At 40.4% G+C, this 25,025-nt stretch overlaps 1 protein-coding gene across 49 annotated transcripts in view; it reads left to right on the forward strand.

Annotated features, from left to right (window-relative positions):
• Positions 1–16,586, forward strand: part of BBX (BBX high mobility group box domain containing) — a 136,882-nt gene extending 120,296 nt beyond the window's left edge. For 32 of the 49 annotated variants that reach the window (XM_086883253.1, XM_086883226.1, XM_086883218.1 and 29 more), the window contains 4 exons: positions 2,228–2,314; positions 9,349–9,546; positions 10,233–10,425; positions 13,115–13,323. In XM_086883253.1, coding sequence (XP_086739379.1) covers positions 2,228–2,314; positions 9,349–9,546; positions 10,233–10,425; positions 13,115–13,202 — 566 coding nt within the window. In that variant the 3' untranslated portion in view covers positions 13,203–13,323. Of the gene's footprint in view, positions 1–2,227; positions 2,315–9,348; positions 9,547–10,232; positions 10,426–13,114 lie in introns of all 49 variants that reach the window. The other 17 variants (XM_086883237.1, XM_086883242.1, XM_086883230.1 and 14 more) reach the window with 1 other exon arrangement.
• The last annotated feature ends 8,439 nt before the right edge of the window (positions 16,587–25,025 follow it).

Raw genomic sequence — 25,025 nt, forward strand, 5'->3', positions numbered from 1 at the left:
AAAGAGATGCCAAACACACATTTCCCCCTCTGTGCAATGCTTGTTATGTTTTTCTTAGTTTTTCATCTCAGTTATTCTGCTTAGAGTTGCTGACACTGGCTTGACTGTCTGTGATAGTGATTGAAATGGTTTGTATGGTGCAGGTTGAGCCATAGAAATGGAAACACGGGTGATATGTGACATGTTGCTTCTTCCAAGCATCTGCAAAAATCACTAATCAGCTAACTGAAAAATAATAATAAAAATGTCACAAGAGTCACATAGTTATGTACCTCTGTCTTCTTGTGGAACTGGTGGGAAGACTTGTTCTTGTTGATGTGGATGAAGTATTTGAACTTGGTATCAAGGAAAGCTTAGTTCTTTCACTTAGGCTTTTGCCCAAGCTCACTGAGCTTTTTCATTACTTGTTTTACATTTTTGTTGCACTAACACTAGACTAGTCCTCTGTGATACTCAGGAAGCTGTAAAATTTGCAGCAGTAAGTTTGAGTGAATATCGCCTCTTCTGTTGTACTATCTGGTATTTTCTATACAGGTTCTAGTGAAGCTGTTCAGATTCAACTTGATGTTGCCTAAGATGATCTCCTGCTTGGACTTTATTTGGTTTGTTTTTTGACTTCATTTTTGGAAGTTTATTAATCTTTCTCCAAAGTTTTGATTTCTTCTTTATTAAAAAAAGAAGTAGCAGTGAGCCACAAAGCCAACATGTGCAAGATGTTAAAGTTTCTGTGCCTGCCTCTGGCTGGATTTTAGCTTTCAGTAATTTTCAGTATTGATCAGGCAGCCTAGTGTCTGTGAATGGCTTTCACTTTGTAAGACTAAATACTTCTTGCATGTGCTACACACTCTTTCTTTCCTTGCATACGGAGACTGAGATGGCAAATTGCAGATGTATAATGTAGACTTACTCTGATTGCACATTCCTGTATGGTTGCAGCTGTGTCCCAGTAGCCAGTGTGTGTGTCTGGGTCCTTTTAAGGATTAGGAGGAATGGAAAAGGCCAGTATTTGTGGTGGGTAGAATCCTGTTCCAGGTGAGCTAGAGAGACGCTTGTTAGGCTATAAATCATCTTGTCACATACACAGCATTTCATTTCTGTTTGTACTGGTCTGTTCTGAACTAGCCTGAAGACTTGCTTGTCTACTGTGTCATTAGAAATAAGATTTTGAAGTTTTGTTTCTGTAAACTCCCTAAAATTGGCTTTGCATTGTGGAGATTATGTATCTTTCCTGCCTATGTTGCTGTTATATTACTGGTTGCTCCCCTAATGAGGCAAAGGGTAACTTCTTGATGACCTCTGATAGTGATGTTTTGTGGTCCAATGTTACACAAGATGTCTACTCCTAGTAAAGACTGCTGGCAAAGTAGGAATAATACCATGAGCTGGACATAACCTCACCTTCCTCCTCAGGGAGCTTTTACTTTTGCACTTAGTATCTCTCATTTCTGGTCACCAGAAGGGCAGTGATAGCTCTTGCGTCCTGTGGTGGGTTGGCCCTGGCTGGTAAGCAGGTTCCCATCCTTTTGCTCACTCCCACAGTGGGAGGTGGAAGAGAATACAAAGGGCAAAACCAAGGAAAAATACTTCCTGGGTCAAGAAGAAGGCAGTTTCATAAGTTGGAGGGAGGAAACAAGTAATGCAAAAGCCAGCACTCACCGCTAACAAACTGATGTGCAGCCAGTGCATGAGCAATGGACAACTTCAAAAAACCTTTCTCCACACTTCTGGGCTGAGTATGGTGTGAAGTGTCTCTGGGCCAGTGTGGGTCAGCTGTCCCAGCTATGTCCCCTCCCAACCTCTTGAACACCCTCTGCCTACTTGCTGGAGTGCCATGAGAGAGGTCTCAGTGCTCAGGAGTAACTAAACCATGTTGTGTTTCCAGCACTGATAAGTTTACACCTTGCCAGCCAAGCCCAGTATACATGCAAAAGAGAGTGTATCTTTAAACAAGCAAGAAAACCCCCTGTTTTATTGGATGGCTAAGCTTTCCTAAGGGCTTCATTCCCCAAAATGCATTGTATGCACTTAAACACTGGGAGGTGGTGGGTTGAACTACAGCTTGCTGAAAGCCTCCAGAGTCCCTTGGGGCAGAAGGTCAGGTTTTGTGCTTCCCCGTCAAACAGCAACTTGTGTTATCAGAAGGGGAGGTTGTACAGTACATACTGTGACTGTTGTACTCTTTTTCAAGCTTCTAATTAAAAGTATGTATTATTAATGTTGTCTGTAGGTTCATTCCAGTCTCAGAAAAAGAACTTATTCCACAAAATTGTCAGCAAATTTAAGCACAGAAAGAAGCTTAATGTTCCGGACACAGGTACTGGTGCATTCCTTAATTAAGGTTTTTGGCTGCCTTCTTTCTCAATTCAGTCTTGGGGAAATGCTTCTAGACAGAGACACCTCAGCTCTCTAGTCTTTGATCACTGGTTCCTTATTGTCTCTGTCTGCTATGATTCCATTGCCTCCAGGCTCCGGTTGATATCACCTTGCTTCAGTATGATGCTGTTTTGTTTTTACCTTTAATTACAGTTTCCCTGCTCCAGATGCCATGCAGCAGAGCTGATAAAGCAAGGGCAGTTCTGCAGTTGGCCCTGAAAACTTTTATCTTCTTCAGCTCACAGCTCTGTAGTCCTTAGGTTGCTCTTATCTGCATCCTTCTGTATCAGTGACCATATTATTTTGCCAGAGCATTTGTGCATGTCCCTGTCTCCTATTCCTATGATTTCTTGCTGTCTGGAACTTAGCAGACTGCAGCTGGTCAAGCTGGTGTAAGAGCCTGGTCAGGATGTAAATGCTTGTTTCTGCACCAGATCTCAGAAATATCAACCTCCAAACCTGCCTCTGTAGAAATCTTAAACCAGCTTTATGTTTGCTTCACATTGAAAATACCTTCTGCCATTTTTAAAGTTATGTTCTAGACCTTTTCTGCCTGCTATCCACTGTTAGCTCTCTAAAGTCTTCTTCCTGTTACAGTATCATAATCCTGCATATTATGAACTCACAACTCTGAGGGGCATTTTCAAGTGTACAGCATGTACAGGGTTACAGCTTAGCCTGCTTTGCTGGGCCGTTTTTCTTTTGCCATCATGTTCCAACACTATTTAAGTCATGCCCAGGCTGTTCCTTAGCTGTTCCACAGTAGTGTTCTCTCCTGTAATGTTCCTGTAGTATAGAAAAACCTCTCTGGTCCTGCTTACTTAATGAATTTTTTCTGGTTTCTTCCCCACCCATGTTCATCTCTAGGATAGTAAAATTGTCCTTCCCATCTACAGTTTCCCTAGCTACCTTCATGGTTAATATCTTTTCCTAAGACTTGTCCATTTCCTGGTGGTGTGTTTTCTGTCATCTGTGTTGCACATGCACTATTTTCCCACATAGACTCTGCCTGCTCTTCTGCATTCCATGGTGCAAATCATTTTAAACTACTTGCTCTGTCTTGTATTTGTACAACAAATATGTTGTGGGAGTTGCTTATGAGAAATAACTGTCTTGCTTCCATGTTGGTGTAAAAAAGGCATCATACATTAGCATAGTTTTGATTTGGCGTCATTCAGATTTTGTTCCTGAATTATTAATAGACCATGTAGACAAATTATTAAGAAAAATGGGTGTTTAAATTCTCCTGGGGAAAAGAAACAGAAAGTTTCTAACAGATGATTAAGTAAAGAGTAAAAAATACATCTGCCTTAGATTCTGCAGATAAAAATATGGGTAAACAAAATGTCAAACCCTGCATTTGTTTAAATGAAGCCAGCATGTTTTGATACAAAGTGAAGTGTGCACTATGATCAAAGACTCAGCCCTGGCAAGTGTTGAGTACCCTGGCCTTGTTCCAGCACAACACAGAGGCATATCCTTGGAAGCTAGGCATGTGAATAATGTCATAGTGTCTAAACATTAAAGGTGTGTCTGTGCATTTGCTGGGACAGAACCAGCTTGCTAAGCTCCTCCTAAGACTAAAGCAAAGAAATGAGCAACTTAGAAGCCTTACACAGCCCGCATGTAATCATCAGAGGAAAGCCAATGGATGTCTGTATTTCGATAGAGAACTGCATTTTCCCCTGAATTACAGAGGGGAAAAAATTTGGAGTCTTGTCTACTCTGAAGTGTACCTGGTAGTGACTGAAAGCAAAGTGTTGATCAGCAAAGTGCAGTGTGGGCATGGCCTCGGCAGGTGCTGGACAGCCTCTTCCTCATATGCTGCTTACAGATCTTCATCCTCCATCCAGGAGTTCCTAGGCAAGAGGCCCTAAAACATGTAGCTGAGCTGTCCCATATGCTGCAGCATTCAAGATGGGAATCCCAGAATCTTCATTTCAATTCAGATATTTATTTAAGCATTTTGTGAATCAAACAATAAATGAAAATTTTGATTCCTTTTTGTGGTTAATCTATACTTGTGGTGAGTCACAAGTCTACATAATATGCAGTTTTTGTTTTTATTAAGTTAATTTTGCAGAAAGAAGGAGCTTGAATGTTTATATAGCTGCAGAGGAGACACTTAGAAGGATTACTGTCAGCAGAGGTCATGTTGACTTCATATTTTTTTCATCTTGAAAAGTGTGTGTGCCTGTGTGCATCTGTTAGGAGTGAAGGAAAGTAAGTGCAGTAAAGGAGATTAAATGTGATTGTATTGTGGTGTCTATGTGTTTCTGGTATGAAAATCTGAGTGAATTTTGACCACATTGTACACGGCAGCACCAGTGCACGTCACCATATTAAGTTTTCAGCTGTTCATAGAGCAGGGTACAGCCCAGTTAAACAGCAGTAGAACAAAACAGAGAGCACACAGTAATGCAATTGAATATGTCAAGAGACACATCTCTTCCTTAGGAAGGCTGACAGAAGCACAGGACCCATGCCTGTTTGGGAAAGTTAATGCTCATCTGGGAGTTTCATTTTTCTGCCATACCAACAAAGCTTTCTGATGGGAAGCAGTACTTAAAATAACAAGTCACAGTGACTGCCTCTTTGCAGGTACACTTAGTGAGCTGTGCTGAGGCTCTTGCATGGTCTGTGTAGCAGCCAGCTCTAACACTGGCCTTGGCACAGGAAGGGGAGAAGAGAGGATGAACACATACACTGGTCTCAGCACCAGCTCACACGTGAAGCAGCCCTGTCCCTGCGCCTGCTCCTACAGCAGCTCTCCCACACACATCGGAGCCCTGTTCTGTGGGGCTTGCAGCCCAGAGGGAGCCAGTAGCTCTGTGCCTTTGGCAACCACTCTGGCTGGAGGAGGGCTGGATCAGCACAGGCTCCTGCAGCAGAGCTTCCTGCCCAGGCAGCTGTCTCCTACACCTGGTTTGACCATCTGCTGCTTTGTATCTCTGCTTGTTAGTCCCCAGTCCTTGCTGCATCTCTGTGTGCTACCTGGCCCCAAAGCAGTATTGTAGCAGTGTCCTGTTGTGAGAAGAGTTGGAATCTCTGCCAGGTCAGTCTGTTTGGCATCACTTCCTTGGTGAAGTGGTTCCGTAGACACTGGTGACTTGAAGCTGTGCTCTGCCTGGCTAGATTTTCACTGTTTAACTTCATAAGGACAATTAAATCATTACAGACCACCTTTCTTCCTTGATACCAGCATGCTTAGACCCACAGAGCATTTGTTCTCTTCTAAGTGTCGTCAGACTCCTGCAACTCTCTCTCATAACAGTCATTACTAAAGAAATTCTTTTAAGTCTGTGTTTTATTGGCATTTGGTCTGAAAAGCTGTGGTGTGCTGAGTCAGTTCAATTGACTTCATTTTTCTTGTTCACAAAGATATGGGGGAAATAAAACTAGACGTACTCTGCATGCCTGCAGAATAGGATAAACCATCCATTTGAACTTTCAACAAAGCTAGCTGAGGAAACCATCTAGCATAGACCTGGATATGTCTCTCTCAGAGTCATTTCTGCCACCGGGGTGTAGGCATGCCTGAAGGCCCACACCTTCGTGCCATGTTCTCAACTCGGCTTGTGAAAATAGCCCAGTAGCTCTGCCCATGCCTGTCATGGAGAGCTGAGCATGCACCTACCTGTTGGCAGGACTGCACAGTAACTGCAGAATCTCATTTCATGTCTAGACTATATTCTCCTGAAAATTAGCTGAGCTCCTTATGGGATAGCTGTTGAATGCAGGACAGCGTGGAAGCAGAATGGACATCAGATAGATTAAAGAAAACAATAGGGAATCAAACCTGTCTAGCCCTGTCCTTCCTGCAGAACAAAACCAGGTCCTGATTTGGAGCATCTATGTGGATATACCTTTTTCACTTGAAGCAGTGGGATGCTGTTCCCCTTGAAGGATGTGCAGGAGCACATAGTTTAGATGTAGAGTTGTTGAAACATAGACTCCTTTCTCCTCTAGAGGTGAGTGCAAAGGGTCTTGTGAGTGAAGCCTTTGTGTGATTTCCAAGTTAAGTTTTATGTCTACTTGGATAATATACTGTAAAGAAGTCAGTGAAATGATTTCTAAGCCCAGTGTCCACTAAGACTGCTAGAGAAGAGAAAAAGATGCTCTTACATTCACCCTGCACCCACACACAAAATACTCATTGTTCACCTTCACTCCTTCCTTCTTCAAGACTGCATGGCAGCAATGTTATGTTGAAGTGATAGTTTCTTTTAGAGCTAGAGGAGAAAAGGAAAGTAGGCAACTTTCAAGTCTCATTTCAAGGATTAAAAAAAATCTTGGAGGGAAATATAGAACAATACAAAAACATGGAGAGGGAATATACTTACTGCATCTGAGTTTCTACAACCACCTTCTGTTTCTTTGTCGAACATGCCAACATCATATACTCCTTATGTCTTCCTATTGCCTATTTTACCTTTCAAGATTTTTTTTCTCTTTATTTTTTTGACACATACAATATGAGAAAGAAAAATGTAAAAGGGAACCCTCAGCTGTAGTGCTCAGGTTAATTTCTGGTGACCTGACATACAACACATCTAATTAAATGCCAACCAAATCAAGACTCTTTTAATGCTTGTTGTTCATTGTTTGAAATCATGTCTTAATTTTTATATTAGATGTTTAAAAAAAAAAAGTGAGTTGTAGTACTAAGATTAGAAGCATTATAAACTCAATCAAGCTAGGAGTAGACAGCAGTGTCAAAGTGCTAATTAGAGCAAATCAGAATTAACAGATAGTGTTGGACTACAACCAGACCATTACATTAAAATATAATCAACGCTTAAGAATTCCCAAATAAGAAATCTGGAGAGAAAGCTGCCTATTTAATTATACATTCCAATTATGATCCTGGTCTCGATGCACAAGGCTTATCTGAACATCTCACTGTTGCCCAGTTGAAAGTCACATTTGCAGTCACTGGTGCTTCTATTTAACTGGACTGTTACAGGGTGGATCTTTTCCTGTGCTTTCTCTTGAGTGCTCTTTACCAGGAAAACAGTTTTACAGCAAAGTTCTGCTTTGGAAAGGTTGGCAGCTAGAGCTAAGCACTTCAAAATGCTAATTGAAACTGTGCTTTTTATCTGAATAAAGAACATACACAAGTTTGAAAATATTTTACAGGAGAACATAGGTGAATTAAGATCATAAACAAATTAAAGTTTCAGATGTTTTTACATGTATGTACTAGATCTGATTGTATTCTTAGACTATAAAACATTAAAAAGTCCTTCCCATTCAAACAGAAGAGCAAAGGGCAACTGCTAACAAGATGAAATGTGTTACAGCTATTCTTTTCATCTAGTCCACATCCTCACACAATGAACAGTTAAAGAAGCCAGCCAATGAGAAAGGTTTTATTAGCTATATCTTTGAATAGAAATTAAATCTACAAAACTAACAATAATTAGAAAAGCACACTAACATGAAAGAAGGCAAAGGCCATGCAGACTGTTTGACTGTTTTGTACAGTTTGTGGGGCTGGGGCTCCTGTGTGACATCACCAGTCTCAGTGCAGGAGATTGGAATTGTTCAGTTCTTAGCCCTTCTGAAAGAGAAGTTGTTTGCACTCCAGCTTCAGTTCTCTGTGTGTGTGTGTAAGTTTTGCTGGTCAAACCACACGAAAAGTGACAAATGGGTCTTAAACAAGTCTTTAAAAAGGGGAGAAAGGTTAAAAGAAACTGGAGGGAAGAGTAAGCTAACTGTAGACACAGTAACAGCTGTGGAAAATATATCAAGGGCTGTTGCAAAGAGATGGGGTATAACCTGACAGGTAGTAAAGAAAATAATGAGTTGAAAATGCAGCAGGGGAGATGAGATGCAGGCATTAGGAAAAAATGTGTAATCATTCAGGATGGCAGTGTACTGGGAAAAAATACCTCAGGAACTTTGTGCAGGTATCATGAGTGTTTCCAATTTCAAAGCAGGTTAGACAGGCTTCTAAAAAATTACTTGGGCATTCCATTTGCTACCTGTAGCCTTTTTCTAACCCTAGCTGACAGTGATCACAGATGGGGCAAGCCTCATAACACTTTTATCACAGGAGGGAAAAAGATGTCACAGATTGCCTTTATGGACTAGTGATACTCCGTGGGATCAGCAGAATGGCTTATTGAATCAATGCAAATCGCAAACAATTGACTACTAGGCACTGAGCTCAGACTTTGGAAGCTTAAATATATTTTGTGATTGCTGTCTGACCAATTTCTTTGTGAGCAAGATTAAAGTAAACTCTTTAGTCAAGCAAAAAGTTGGGATCGTGTTCCAATTCGGGCTAAGAGGCTACTTCAGAACACCAACACTGGAGCTGCTGAGAAAGATTTAAACTGTTCCTTTCTCATTCTCTGACTTTATGTGGGCAGTATTTCTGCCATGATATTCTATCCCATGCTTACTTCCTTTTTTTAGCATGCTTGTCTTCAGCTGTGATCCAGTTCTGCCTTTGTATTTGAGGCCTTTGGGGTGTTTTTTAAGGTTTGTTATTTTGTAAAATTTCAAGTATTGCCTTTCTTAGAGGAGTTGATGTAGAGTGACTAAAGAGGTAAGACTGGGTTTTAGTCAGGAATTGCTGAATCCTGCTTATCAGTCGTCTGTGAGCTAAGATAAGCTTACGTGAGGACCCTTGTTGTTCCTTAAATATATTTTGTCTTTTAGCCACTTGCTGACATTTTCTGTTGCAGAATGTTTTATACAGGGTGATATCCTGCTCCCACTCAAGTGCACTGCTGATCTCACAGTTTTCTTTGCAAATATTAGAAACTTGAACCTTCAGTCTCTCTTTAAGGTGGATTCTGTTACTTCTCTGCAAACATCTGTGGCATTGAGATCATATCTTGCCATGGGTTATGCTCTGAGTACCTGTGAGGAACGGTTTTATGCAGATAGATGCAAAATGGTAAATGAGCATAGCTAGTGGCTGAATTATTCTACATCTAAAGTTGAGTTTTTATTCTCTTCCAGCCATACTATTAGAAGACAGAAATTCCAGTGAGTCTCCCTGGAAGAATAAAATTTCTATATCTGCCCTAAACACTCCAGAGCCAGCAATGATGCATGAGCCTTTAGTTGGCAGCCAGAAAAGGAAAGCAAGGAAAACTAAGATCACGCACCTTGTCCGAACAGCAGATGGGCGAGTGTCACCAGCAGCAGGGACACTGGGTAAGGAAATTTGAGTTAAAATTTTATTAAAACTGAATGGTTGGAGAACGTTTGAGGGTACAAGCAACCTATCCAGGGCAGTGTTTTTAAATTAGCTTGTTTTCATACCTGCTTAGAATGGTCATTATTTAAAGTACAGGTATCAACCAACTGGGAAATCACTGAGTCTATAATCACCAACTCCTTTCATTTGAACGACCAAATTTGTCTTTTCTCCCTGGATATTTCACTCTTAAGAACTGTGAACTGATGCAGAGAGAAATGGAAAATTGTTACCTTTTGTAATTTGTTTCCAAATTGTTTCCAATCCAGCAAAGAAAGTACACTGCATCTAGTTATATGTTGTAAAACTGAATTTCATAATATGACAATGCTAGAGTCTTTGTTGGAGTTCTCCAATAAGATAATCTTTCAGGACTACTGTATCTAAAACATACACACAAGCTCTCTTGCCTGAGCTGAAAGGTCAAATTCAGTATTGAATGCAAAAATCAGTACTTCATAAACCTTAGTACTGTGCTTCTGACCCAGAAGCTTGGGTCAGAAGAGGTTACAGGATGAATCAGATGACACTGGCAGAATCAAAGTCCTGAAGGTAAAGGTTCTGCTAACACCAGGGTAATCAGCATATCCATAGGCTGCAGTGAATGTATGTACTACATCTGTGTGCCTAACTTTCTTTGCAGAGGAGAAGCCAAAAGAGCTGCCACAAAGTACTCTTCAAAAATCATCAAGTGCAGAAACAGATTGCAACAGTGAATGCTCCAGAAACACAGAGACAGAAGAAAATCATAGTATTACGTCAGATATGCCAGCGGTGTCTGCATTTTTTAGCTTAGCTGCTCTGGCAGAAGTAGCAGCCATGGAAAATGTACACAGGTATGGTTTTCTTTTCCTCTTGTTGTCTTAAGTAAATAGTATGTGGCTGACAGCTTGTTCAGAAAGCATGTGAATAGCAGATTGTTTAATTTGGCCTGTGTTGCCTCTTCCACAGCTTTCTATGAATGTCTGCTTTACCCCACTTGCTTAGTAGTGTTAAGTGTTCACCTAAATGACAGCATAATCTGTTTAGCAGTTAGTAAAATGATCCTTCCCAGTAAGCTTACCTACCAATTTTATATGTAAACAGGTTCATATGCTCCTTGAGATCCTAATGATTGAGAATTATCAGATGCTATTTGTCAGTTAATAGCAGATTTAAATAGCAACTGCATGCTGATTTGCATTTTCCAGTGGCCTAAAACCTAAGATGGTGGAGAGAATTTCATACATTTTGAGATTATTTTTTTATGCTGAACATGGCTGAGGAAAGCTAACTTGTTATTCTTATTCTTGTGCTTTTCTGTGTAGAAGGCAAAGCATCTGCAGAATAACATGGGGCAGAACAACTCTGGGTGATGGAAAGCCAGGGTAGTTTGGGTTGATCCCCTCAGTTATTGAGTAGGCCATCCATACAGATAAGGCAGAGAATGTGAAGGTTACTTAGGGCTTATGAATCAGTTCTGCATGGTCAGATCTGTGATGGGAGTAAACCAAAGACAGCAGGTCCTCCTTGGCTCTTGATTATCCAGTGTTGTTCTTTCATGGAACTTACTGGGTATGAAACCCCATCCTCTCCTGCACTGGAAACTCACTGAGGAAGCATTGGGCCAGTTTGAAAACATCACAGCATCTGCAGATGCCATTTGACAGATTGCTGGCTGCCTAAGCAACTCCTGAAGGCAGCAGTTCATAAAACCATTCACAGCCTTAATTAACTGTTCCATTCATGGGCCCCACTGATGAACCCAGTCTTTTGTGTTCAGGCTGCAATCAAATGCTCAAAGGCTTTTTAGAAGCTCAGGAACCCTACAAGAAACAGATCTGCTGGTTCCTCTCTGCAGAAGCTGTTGTCTTGGTTTAGTAGTACTGTTTTGGGTGAGAAGTGATTTCACACTGCAGTCAGCCTGTCAGTCATCATAAGCAACAAAATGGGACTCGCAGAGGCGCTGTGCTAAGCTCTGCTCTCATTCACACCATTGTGGTTTCATTGGCTGCTGTTAACACTGACCAGAAATGCATAGAAGCAACAGGATTTGCTCTGCTGTGGTTTTTCTTCCTTGTGCCTCTTAAGAGTTCTTGTCCTCTTGTCCTTGTTGAAGCAAGCTAATGTTTTGCAGAGCTTGGTGCTTGGGTCTTTCTCTTTGAATCCCATCTTTTGTCATGTTATTATGTAGCTCAAGCAATACAGCACCTGTCATAAGGCCTGAAAACACCAAATGGGCAAATATCCCACAACTGTTGGAAATGCCAGTTTGTAATCACCCTGAGGGAAGTGAAATGACAGTGGGAGGACTCTTCAGTGGAAAGTTAACCACGTCTCTCACAGATTTGGCAAATGGAAGTCAAAACAGAGACCTAAATCTTACAGGCTAGATGCTTCTCCGTTTTCTACTCTGTCAACTGTTGTTACCTTTTGTAACTCACTTTATTTTCAAATAGCCAGAAACGTGAAGAAAATAATGGGAGGTTTGCTTGATGTGTTTCTTCAGTGTCTGAACTTAATTTATTAAATAGTTTCACAGAGCCTTGGGACATGGAATTCTTCTGGCAGCATGATTTTCATTTGTGGTCTTTCTTAGCTTTACATACCTCATGCATGCCCTGGTTAAGCACCATAAGTCTGAGCTGCATTTGGTGCCAAGGCCGCTTCATTGCACTCCAGTTGTGTGAAGTACATGAGTACCTCTGCTGTGGATTTCTGCTGGGGGTTTTAGGTGGGCCAGAGTGAGATAAAGTGGCCCTGGTGTAAATAAGAAGCAGGCCCCAGATTTTCGCTGCTACCAATGGCAAATACTGTAACAAAAATAGAACCTCACCTGTGAGAGTAAATAACAGGCAGTGACATGCTTGGTTGTATGTATTTTAAAAGGCAAGCTGCAATGGATTTCTCCCTAGTCCATTTGGTACTGGAACTGATGTTGATTTCCAGCACATAATTCTGGCAGTTTATTTTTGTCATACCTTGTTCCAAGGGATCATTTGTAAATAAATGCTGCTGTAGTAATGAAAGAGATGTGCTAGGCTGAAGTAGTCATGCAATGTGGAGGAATCCCAGAGCAACTCTGCTGTTGAGTATATTTCCATATTGCTTAAAAGCTGTCTGTTAACTCGCACTGATGTGATCTGTGCCTCTGTGCGTTTACCTTCTTCTGCCACATGTGCTGTGTGCTCTGCTTCTGAGGGCTGCAGCAGCTCCCTCACAAAATGGGTCACACCGCTGGCGCACTCTTAACTTACTCTTATGCTGTGGATTTTGCTTTGTGCACTCAAAACCCGTCACATCTTGTTTTTTCCTGCCTTTGCATTTTGATGTAGGTTGTCCTCAGGATATTGTGTCACTGTTGCAGGGACACCTCTGAAAGCACATGTAACCAGAGTATGTGAGCACCTGCAGCAGTGAGGAGTTATGGTGCTGCGGTGTCGGGTCTGAACCGAACAGCTGCCACTTCCCGGCCTTTCTGGTCTGATAACAGCACCTCCCATGCTCCAAGTACTGATGGGTGGCTTTTCTTTTCTTCTTTTGCAGAAGTCAGAGGGCCACACCTCTCCCACATGATGGACAGCCAAATGAAATGTCTCAGGCTCCAGTGCTTATTTCCTGCGCTGACCAGTGAAGCTCCACTTTATTGTAAAACATTGTGCTTTACCTAATATCCTAGCCTTGTCTTTACCAAGGGAAGCTAGTCAGTCCATATGATGGAACTAGAGACTGCAATAAAGTGCTTATTGCTCTGAGTGGCCCAGAATTCACTGGAAGCCAGACGTTAGCAACTTGGGCCAGGTCCTCAAATTGGAATCCCAGTATGTAGGAGGGTGATGTTGTCTGTTAATGAACTGAAATGGAGTGGAATGATCCCAGAGCTTGCTTTCTATTGAAGGCTTTTAAACAGTAAACAGGTGGTTGGTGTGAAAAAGGCTGCCTTTACTGTTAGCTCACACAGCATCTCTTTTACCAACCAGAGAGTAAGACAACTAGTTTCATATAATACCTAGTTATTCTAAATGAAAAAGAAAAAGAAAAAAAAAAAACCAACAAAAACACTGACGCACTGCACTAGTTACTATTAGATATTCTTAGTCATTTTTGTACATGAAGATTTAAGTTCTAAGATGGTTTATATTAATAGGTTATGCCTACGTTTATATTGTAGAATGAATTTAAAACCTGTTCCAGAGAACTCAAGGCAGCCTGGACAGATGTACCATTGTTAGCGGTGTTTGGGCAGCCACGTGGTCCAGATGTTCTGCACTTTTATATTTGCCACCAGAGTGGTAGAGTTTACTGGGAGAAGTTCTGACAGGCTACATTTGGGTTTGTTTCTTTTTAATTTAGCTTTGAATAACCAGGATGATGTGCATTAGAAAAAGAGTGGTGTATGGAAAAGAGAATACTGCAGATAATTGACTTGTCTTTCATGCCTTGGAGGGTTCCTTTATTTTTGCATAAGTATCTGAGTGACTTGGTGAAACTTTCCTGTAAACAAAAAGTACTGCAAATGCGTTTTTCAAAAGTGACCTTAGTATTATTTCACAGTTCTGAAAAACTTAAAACCATGACTTTTCGACATAGTGTACACCAATACACATACCTTTTACATTTTACAGACACTGGCATTGTTGTAGTTACTATGCACAGTCCAAATCAGCTTCAGAGTTTGCCTAAAGGGCCGATTACAGTTTGTGTTGGTGAAGTGGAAAGCTGTATACAGTTAAACTACAACTGAAGAGTAGCGTTTGACTGAATTCAGACTACCAAACAGATCCATCTGCCAGTTTCTGTCTCTGCTTGTGTAGAATTTTTGTGTTTTGCTCTCATAAATACATCCCAAAAGCAGGCCAAGTGTATCACTTGGCCTGTTACCTTCACTATTCCGACTTACACTCTTATATAACCAAGCATTGATTCCTACCAATAGATGCAAAATGATCACTAGTAATTGATCTAAAGCTACAAATTCAACAGGGTACTTCTTCTATAGCACAAGATGTTTCCCTACTTTTTGCATTGTAGCACAATTTACCAAATTGGACTCCAGCAATAATTTTCTATTAGTCTTCGTCATACCGGCTGAACTTTTTGATAGTATTAGATTGAGTTTGAAGTTCTTTGAATTAAGTCTTTAAATGATGCGAGTTTACATCATTCTATCAGGCATTCTTATTTATACTTGACTGAATTGATAATGTGTTTTGGGGTTATTTTGTAACTGATTTGATGTAATAGCCATATGGACAGTAACTATTAATGCTTGCTAGGTTTAGCCTTTCATTGTTGTAGTTAAGTGAAAGTTTCTGGTTCAGTGTCAGGAAACAATATACAATGTACCACAAGAGTTTTTAAGAAAGGATTGAAGGTCTGACAAAAGGCAGGTAGCTGGGGAAGTGTCACTGAAACAGCACCATTGAGGATGCATGTGTTGGAAGAAGGGAACAAGAAGAACAACAAAATTTACAAACCAATGAGTCAGTGAAAAGGCTTTTTTAAAATTCAGGTGAATAAATGTCTAAGGGCCCCTAGAATGCCATTGCAGCCTATGGTGGTATTTTAAATAAGATTTTATTAAAGTTTTATAAGTTATTTTAACAAGACAAGAAAATCTTAAAAGACTTAAAACTTGTGGGTCACAGCAGGGTGGCTGTTGGAGTTTTGGACCACTTTATAATTAGCTGAAATCCAAATATGTTACAGTGCAGGCCGTTCACGTTGACAATGGTACTAACTTATTTCTCTAGAAACCTTTAGAGTAGATATATTTTTGTCAAAGCACCCCATCCTTCCTCAATTTAAATTTCAATATTGTTCCTGGAGATATTTCTGTATATTAATGGTACCTTTTTTAAAAGAAACAGAAAATTACTTTTTTCTATATTAATTAATATCTTACTTGATCTGCTTTTCCTTGACTTTCCCTTAGAGAAGGGGTAGGGTTGGGTCAGTTTACTGGATATGACTGTTTTCAGATACTTATAAACCTTTTTGTAGATATGCTTAATTTTTAAGCGATTAGGCACTGAGAGTAGCAGAAATCCTGCAAAGCTTTATAGTTCACTAGGCATTTGCCTTTGTTGGTTCTCTGAGTGATGTCTTGATTTGAGTAGCTAGAATTTTCCCTGAATCTACTAGAAGGGGTATCAGTATTTTCAGGTAACAAAGTCTGTTAGCACAACAAAAACTTCAGACCAATATCTTACTGTATTGGGGTTGGGTTTTTTCCTTGTTTGTTTTGTTTTAATTTTTATTAATTTCAGCTGCTTTCATTTTGGAAAATCTTACTGCTATTGTGTGTACTTCAGTATACCAGCAAACACTGTTATCTGTTAACACGTTGTCCACAAATGCCTCTAGAGAAGAAATTGTTGCACCTTATGTATATCTCAAGCAAACCAAAATATGATGCTTTTCTGCTTTGTTTATTCTGAATATGTTGTATCATACTTTACTGAACCCATTTTAACTTAGCTAAAGCTATCAATATTTATGCATTTCACATTATTTTCTGGATCTGAACCTGTGTATAAATCTTTCTTTGAAAAAAAGACAAGCATTTACTGTAGTTGTCCTCTGTAACTTATCCATGGGAGGGGGGAATCTTGTCTCAAGTGTAAAATGCAGTACTGTCCCAGTTTTTGTTGGCTTTTATTTATTTAGTCATCTTCGATATTTCATAGTTCTGAGGCATACAAAATGCATTGTCGTAGCCGAAGCTACAGATCTAAGCAGCTGGGAGAAAATTACTGTAATGTCTTCTTAATTGTTCTAGTACTGTATACAAATATGGGAAATACGTTCTGCAGAACATTTGAGATGCAGATTCTTATCCCCACAGTAGACTATTTTCCAGGTATTAGACCAAATCAATCAAAACTCCATATCTTCTTACAGGTCTTTTCTGACTAAATGATTCTGAAAACATCTATGGAGATTACTTAATGCTCTGCTTTTGGCAGTAACTACCCCTTGAATGTGCTGAAAAATAGAAAAGAATCTATTTATTTAAGATGACTGAGTACTCTTTTATACTAATACAGTATCCCAAAGTCAGGAGCAAGAGACTTCTTGGTAGTTTGGGTTTCTATTTTATAGCATTGGTGCATGACTTTTGAAATTAAAATGGTAAGCGTTGTTGGACAGGGGCACAAGAACAAGGGACTGGTAGAAGTGTGTGGATTTGTGGTGTTTCAATTCCAGCTTTGGTCTTTATTATTTGGGTGAAAGCTGCCTTTGTAGCCCAAGGCTGAAGAGCATTCTGCAGTTGGTATCAAGTAGAGAGTTGTAAGTCATGTCAGTACAAGGGAATGCCTTATAGTTTGGATGCTGTCTTTTACATTGAATCGAATTAATTGAAGCAGTTTTAATTTCCACTGCCTGTTTAGCTACTGTACAGATACTGAACCAACGGAAAGCAAGTTATAGACATGGGACAGCTAAGAGAGTATGTAAGGAAAGCTGTCCTTTATTCTCAGTATGGAAACGTTATGGCAACAAAGGGGAATTAGAAAAAAATTTAGATGTATATATATAGGGGTGTGGATGTGTGTGTGTGTGTGTGTGTGTGCGCGCGCACATGTGTGTGCCTGGTGTGTACATTCTGCAAAAAAATGATGTAGGAAACCAGAAACATGATGGGTCTACAAGACACTATAATGTATGTTGACCCTTTTGAGTGCACTCCCTTTTCTTTGAATGCTGAGCCTAATATGGCTACCTCTCCTAAAAGACTACTTTTGTTAACTTCCATTTGCTTTCAGGCTTGATCATGTAATCTTTTTGGCCATTGATACCATTTGTATATCGCTGTGTGTTTATTTTCCAAGAGCAACATTTATATAGCACAGACACCATAAAGGCTGAATATACAGTGGTAGCCAAACTATGTTGCTGGAGCGTTTTTGTTTGACTTCTGCCACAGTCATGTGGGTTGCACAGCGTGGGCCCACTAGCTCTGCTTGGTTCAGTGAGATCAGTTTCTGTAACAGCAGAAGATGCAGTGCTCATGGGGTGGTGGACTTCTGATGTTTCCAGAGGTGTTTGAGTGAGCCACGTGCTGCTCTTGAAACTTCTTTCTGGAGTTTATGTTCGCATTCCTCATTTCACAAGGAGACATAACTGTGCTACTCGTGTGTTGTATACCCTACGTTATCCATTAGATGCTGTTTGTTTGCTGTGCTTATTTGATAGGTTGAAGAGCTCCTTTGCCATGTTTTGCAATACTCATGGCATTCTCCCTACCTTGTACATATTTTTGAACTGTCAGCTACGGCTGCCAGGATGCTGAGGCACTTCAGGACAATGAGTGCCATGAACAAGTACATGTTTAGGCTGTGAAAGGGTTACTTGCCTCCTCCCCTGAATTCCCCAAGAAAAGGGCACAGTGAGGTTTATGCTCTCACCGAAGTCTACCATAGTCATTTATATACTCAATATTCTGTACTGAATTGACAGCTTTGAAGCTTATGAGATGGACGTCTATTTTATGTTCCCCCACTAATTCTTTGATGGCAGAAATCTAGGAAGACTTGACATGAGATCTCCACTCAGCAACATACCCAAGCTTAGGCTGGAAGCTCTCCTTCCTTAAGGGGCAGCATTGTTGTCACTGTGACGGTGTGGGAGCCCCAGTCATGGACCACTATGCTCTTGGATTTAAGCTTGGGCTTGCGTGATGTTCCTGGGGGAAGCACATCATCATGACCTAGGGCCTTCATTGAGGTGGAATTTTAAAAATGACTGCAAATAGTTTAACATTTGTGGAGTTCTTCCAGAGAGTTCTATCGTAGTTTCTGGGTCTTGGCTGTTAGCATATACCACCAGACCCATGCTGTACTCCACTGGAAAAACCACACCGGTTCAGGAAAGCTGACTGGGTTCTCGAATGTAATGGTCTAGACTGCTCTTTTCAGCTCCACAGCTGAAGCCTTGTTACTGCTATACTCCAGTCAGTGGTTGAGTCTTTAAGGGTGACAAAAGCAGGAGAGGCATGTATGTGCATGTGTCTGCATGTGTGCATACGTTCACATACACACATCGGAGTGCAGTGACTGCCAGCATGGACTCTGTACTCAAGTGTTCCCATGTTCGCTCATAAAACAACTTGAAGTTTCCCAGATGATAGTTTTCCGACTTCCTTGCTAGATTTTAGTATCTTTTCTTCACATTACACACCATAAGGTGTGAGTTTCAAAAATCACACCTGAAAAAAACACAGATCCTGCTGACCTGGATGCTACAAAAACCTTTCTCAGCAGTGTTTGCTTTTAATAACCAGTATCTGTTGACAGTTTTAACACAACTGATTTGCTATGATCTTTCTTCTTGGAGCCCAATCCTTCAACTTCTATTCTCACATGTATTTCCACTGAATTTTGACCTAGTATATGGTTTTATTCTCTCCAAAGTTTGGTGTAAACATGCCTTACAATAGTTCATCTCCATCAATGGTATAAGAGCTACTGCCTTCTTAGTCGTGTGTAGTTAAGTCAATAAGCACATTTATAGAATGTCATATTTTATTCAAAAACCTCTAATTTGATACTTTTAAGTGCACATGTTAAGTCATGTGTATAACATGCTAAAGTACATTAAACTGTGATAATGAAACTGAATAAAATATTTAATAAAATATTTGAAATATTTGATAAGGACCTTTAAATAGATTTCTTTATGTCCATTCTATTTTGGTTATCTAGTGTGTGCCTGTAAACAGTTTCCCATTTAAAACTAATGATTGCAAATAAATACTATTCAAATGGAGCTTCTTTGATACTTCAGCTGCTTTACCATCAAATGATTGTTTACTTTAACATATGGCTGAGTTAGCAGTATTTGCAGAATTTGTTTTTAGCTACAGTATGAACTTGTTGGTTGTGTATATTCAAACAAGCTCATTTTCATGTGAAAATGGAAGATGCCAAAACCCAGAGATGGACCCTCAAAACTGTAAGCTGTAGTTTTATGTCAGATCATCCATTTAGCTTCTACACCATGACTGTGAATATGTCATTTACTTTGCAAAGAACTTCTGCCCATTGTTCTTCCTTATATGTGTCTATATTGGGAGCTTCCATTTTATTTCTTAAAACTTCTGAGCCCGGCTCAGCACTGTTGACATTGTTTAGAAGATCCACAGATCCATTCATGTACACCAAAATTCTGTGGACTTAGGTTTGCATGAAGCTGGAGATTATGGGACAGAGAGAGCCAGGACTTGGTGCAGCTAGGCTTTGGAAGAAAAGTTTGGCTTTTCTTCTGAACTTCCTAGGTATCTACTTCGTGTTTGTAGGTTTTGTCTTCTTGCACAATTGGGAAGTTGTTGATAGTCAACAAAGATAAAAGAGAAGTTAATCCCACAGAAGAAGCCCTTGGTATGATTTCAGTCTCTGGACATAAAAGAACTTACTCAGAAATGGTTTCTCTTTTAGAAATAAGTAGCAAGTGACATCAATGCTTAAACTTAAAGGTAGTAAGTTCCCACTACTTTGGAAAGTTGTTTAAACCAGGAATCTGCTCTGCCCATATATTTTACCCTCTTCAGGCTTGAAAGTTAGACTGTTGGGGATCTTCTCTTCTTCTGTCCCTGGATGCCTGAAACCTCCTTGATTGCAGTGTATTTTTGGAACACAGAAGACCCTGGAACAGACTTCATGAAGCCAGTAGACACTGGCTGTTCACACGGGAGCAGATCTCCTGTCTCTGAGTCAAAAGCAGCAGAAGGGAAACCTTTAGGTTTGTGGCTTTTTTTATCTATGTGCTATTTACTCAGGAAAGAAGAAACGTATGCAATCTTGCACTGCCTTCACTGGGTATGCGTCAGTATCTCTGCAAAGAAACACCAGGAATGGAAAAGCTTCAGCCTTAAAGGCCATGTAAAGGTCATATGGAAGGGGAAGGAAAGTTCTCATGCAGCCAGCAAAAAATGTGGAAGAAATTTTAAGAAATACATGTTCTGTCAGTATCGGGTGCCCAGTCAGGTACCTTGAAGTCACTATTCACTTTTTTTATTACTAGAGTACCTTAAAACAGTCATCTTCATTCCTTGAAGTCCCATATTTTCTCCTCTGCTCTCGTTTGGTTCTTCCAACTAAAGACCTGCTGAACTCAGCTAATTCTCAGTGCATCTAGATCTGTTTTTTTACCCAGCTCCCACTCAGGTTGCTTTTTGCAACTGCATGGCATGACACTGACTCTTAACTGTCAGGTAAGGTAAATTTCCACTGATACTTCTGAAAAAACAGTGGAAAGGCATCATCTGACTCAAGTGCCACGTTCTTTGCTAGACACTACTATTCTCCCCTCGATACCATTTGTTGGGTCCCTTCCATTGTTCATCCCGGAGTTTTTTAATGTACAGCTAACACTGCTTTCAGAAAGACTATTTTTTTCCTACAATGTGACAACATGGAGTGAGGCACACAGAATACCTGGGCATACAGTAGCCATGCTATACACCAGCTCGTGGGGCTGTCGATTCTCCAGTAGGACACTAGCACTTTGTAACAAAATACGAGATGCGTTCCTATCTCTGCTGCAAAGTTCTGTTTTGTTTTGTTTTCTGAAATAAAGCCTATAAGATAAAACATCTACCTTCTATCCAGTGTCAGATTCTTTTTTGTGGACTTTCTTGGCACAGCAACAGTAAGAAATTGAGCTCTAATACAGTTGTATTTAAAACATACTTGAAACTTCATCAAGGCTTTATTGGTTATTTCCGATTTAGATGTTCAGCATAAGTGCACTGGCCCACAGTGTCACTGCTGCAGGCCCAGCTGAAACTCCAGTTGAAAATCCAGCCTATATGAAGTACAACATACAAAACTTGTATTCCTTATAAAGCAGCACTTTAGCTTATTTGTCAGCCTGTGAAACGAGGAACTAATTGAAACAGACTCAAAAATCAAGCCAGTTGAGTCAAAACGACATTGCAGCACACTAAGAAAAATCAGGTGTTGCCGTCAAACAACATCCAATTTAAGAAAACAAAAAGGGTGGGAAAGAGAAAACCTGAGGTCCTGGGAGGTGTCCTTCCAATCCAAAAGAAGTTTTTGGAATACATTTTTTGAGTACAAGTTCCAGGTATGGCCCACCAAAGGCTTCCCAGTTAGAGCAAACCATCTGGCTTCTGTCAGACCAATCTGAGCATCAACTCCCTTCCAAGGGTGGGTTCCCTTGACACCTGGTCAGCACCACTGGGTTATTAAAACACTCTACTGTTTTTAGGAGTTAAGGAGAATTTGGAAATCAGATAGTCCCAATCTGTCAATAGTTTAAAATACTTAGTTTTGGTTTTGGTGTCCAATAGTAATGGCTTTTGCAATGGCTTTGGAGTTCATGTGTTTTCAGTCTTGCAAAACCAATGTCATTGGTTCAGGCAATGGTGTCAGTCAGAGTGATATCATTTGAAGCAAATTCACTGCACATCTCTGTCTTGACAGACAGACAATTCCCTGTTACATTCTGAGATGATTCATCTGGTTTGGGACTTCCAGCTGTGGTGTTTGTCATGGACTGGGCTCTGGCAGAGGGACGTTCTTTCGCGACAGCCCTCTCCATTTTAGAATGGCAAAAAGTTTGTCAGTGCCTCGACAGCTTTGTGTGGGATCTGTGCTTGCCTGCAGCTGCCTAGATAGATTTTTGTAATACAAAGTGAAACAAACCCAGCTGGGAACTCGACGGTGAAGTTGGACCTTCATGAGCTTCCAGGTTTCAGTAGGCGGTGCAGAGATTGACAGGTTGTGGCAATAAGGCTGTGTTTGCTTTTGTTTTGAAGAGCAGTGTTTTCTAACGGAAATAAGGTGGCAGGGAAATTACCATCACAGCAGATGGACAATTCATTGTCTTCAAGAGATTCCAATTTCAAGAGCAAGGTTTGCCAAGCAGTCTGAAAAAAAAAAGTAGAAATTACAGTTCAAGTCTGTGGCTTGGAATGGTTGCAGTGTTTTGCTTCAGTGCCTGTAGCAATAACTTTCAGTTAGAAGTAATGTGTGAGTTGCTTAAGGAGTGATGCAGTTCTAAACCATCCCATTCACTCACAGATGACAGATGTATTTGGCACATGGTGTAAGTGTTGCTAATGAATGCTTCCCTGCAAGTACATCATAAATAATATCAAGTGCTCATCATTATTTGAATCGGTAATTAAGAGAATTCTTATTGCTGTCTTAAGAAAATATACCGTTCTTGGCTGGCACAAGGCATAGTTTTACACTGCAAAGTAATGGAGGGAAGCATTTACTGTGTGGCTGTTTAACTCTGATACGTAATTTTTCTTTCGTAGTGACTGTCTGTAGTGCACCACATTTAGGACATAGTTAATTGAGCTCTGGGATCTTTCAAAGTGAAGGTAACTACTTCTCATGCAGAAATCCATACCAGCAAGGAAATCTCTTAGGGATGAAGGGTTGCATTTTTTTAAGCAACTAATTTATGAGAATTTTTACCCATGATATGTTTCGTGGGTGAGAACCTTGAAAACACCATAATACACAGGAGTCAATATAAAAGCATTAGCTTCATGTTCATGGACTCTGTTAAACTACAACTAGTTTAAAGAACCTAGACAAAAAACAGATATTTCCTGTTCCATCTTGGCACTGTGATTCTCTAGTTAAAGGCCAAGGGTTGCCAGCAGGGATTTTAAAGCATCTTTAATGATGACATAAAAATGTATTCTTAAATAGAAATTTCTGGGATTTTAGACCACTGAGAAAGTACTCAGTGTGCTTTGCAAGATGAGTAATTTTTTAGTACTTTTGATAAATAAAGCCACAAATACATCTATTTAAACAGTCTTAAAATAAATAGAAAATGGCAAATGGAATTTTTTAGATGCAGTGAGCTGCCTCAGACGTAGTTGGGAGTCCCTTAGCAGCACTGGCCTGTCACACCTGACGGTGCTTGTTGGAGGATGTGGTGGCATGTCTGGAATGTGCATCTTTATTCAGCATTAAACCACCATCCCACAAATCTCAGCTGCTGGAAATCTCTTTCTATCAGGATGCAAGGGACATAAACAGCATAAAAGCTGTTTAAAAAGAACTGGTTGTGTTTTTTGTCCCACTGAAAATGCTTTATATTTGGAGACAGAGCTCTGTCTTGGATGGTTTTCTCATGTTGCAGGAAGTCGAGAACATCAAGCTTCACTTGTGAATCTTTCACCTTGCTTTTCAGTCATCTTGCCTTTTTCTCCTCTTTTTTTGAGAGGCTGAACACTTGGTAGACATCAGTAGCAAAACATACCACAGATTTTCAGTAGGATGGACAGTATCCCACACCTTCCCAACCTATTGCATAACTCTGAAAAACCTGCAGTGTTTTTTTTAATTAGTATTTTAAAAACAGTTCTCATGAGCTATGGCTGTGTGTCAAACACAGCTTCTGCAAAAAAATAGGCACAGGGGGTGGTATCCTGCTGGGAAGTGAATAGAGCAGCAAAGCTGAGCTCCCCAGGGCTTTCTTGTGCCCCAGCTCTCTGTAGGAAAGTCCACCAGTGCAGGGCCAGGCACCCTGCAGGTTTTTGAAACCTGATAAATTATTTCCTCCTCCTAACAGTTCATTGTGAGAATAGATTCACAGTTTATGGAAATTTGGCATGGTTCATTTTTCAGTGCATGGCCTAAATTCACTTTATTTTTTTGGGTTTTTTTTAAAGCCAAACCAAACCCCCTTCAGTACTGCATGTTAGACCTATAATGTTTACATGAACTCATGCTAAGCCTTAACTTGGAAAATAAAACTCAACACATTTCTAAATTTCTTAATTAAAGGAGTACAAGACAATCCCCAGACAATTACACCTTTTTCCTCCATTATTATTGAAGAAATCTTCAAATAAACATTATATTGCCTTTTCCAGTTACCTTGCTCATACAGCCTAGCCTAAGGGAGCAGGCCCACATGGGGGCAGCCTGTGGGATCAGACATGCAGCATTATGGCTTTCTCTCCAGAAAAGGCACTGGGAACTGCAGCAGCCCCACTGCATCCAAAGGGATGGGATAGGAATGGCAGCTGACAGGTGCTGCAGACAACTGCAGTTTGAGTTGCACCTGCAGGATTCACATAGCCAAGGGCTCTTGCCCTGCATGTTTTGTCATTTCGTAAAATGTTGCTTTTAATTTCTGTGCCACTCGCCTGCTTGTGTTTGAAAGCTGTTCCAGGCACTTTGCATGACAGAGATTGTGTTGGGAGAGCAGTTCTCTGCAGGTTTGAGTTGTTTCAGTCAGAGATTGGTGGTGGAAGCACCAGGTGTTTGCTGTTGTAAACTTCATCCATCTCCTTGAAATACTGTTGTGATGGTGGTTGTCTCAAGGCTCTGTGCACTTGGTGTAATTGCTGATGTAAAGACATTTTTTATCCTTGTTATTGTTACTGAGCATTGCTGTCATCAAGAAGCATGAATTGAGGAAGGATGCCAAAGACTTTCACAATTTAATCTGTCCCTAG

The sequence above is a fragment of the Cyanistes caeruleus genome, chromosome 3 (genome assembly GCF_971803275.1).
Source record: "Cyanistes caeruleus chromosome 3, bCyaCae1.hap1.1, whole genome shotgun sequence".
NCBI classification, from domain to species: domain Eukaryota; kingdom Metazoa; phylum Chordata; class Aves; order Passeriformes; family Paridae; genus Cyanistes; species Cyanistes caeruleus.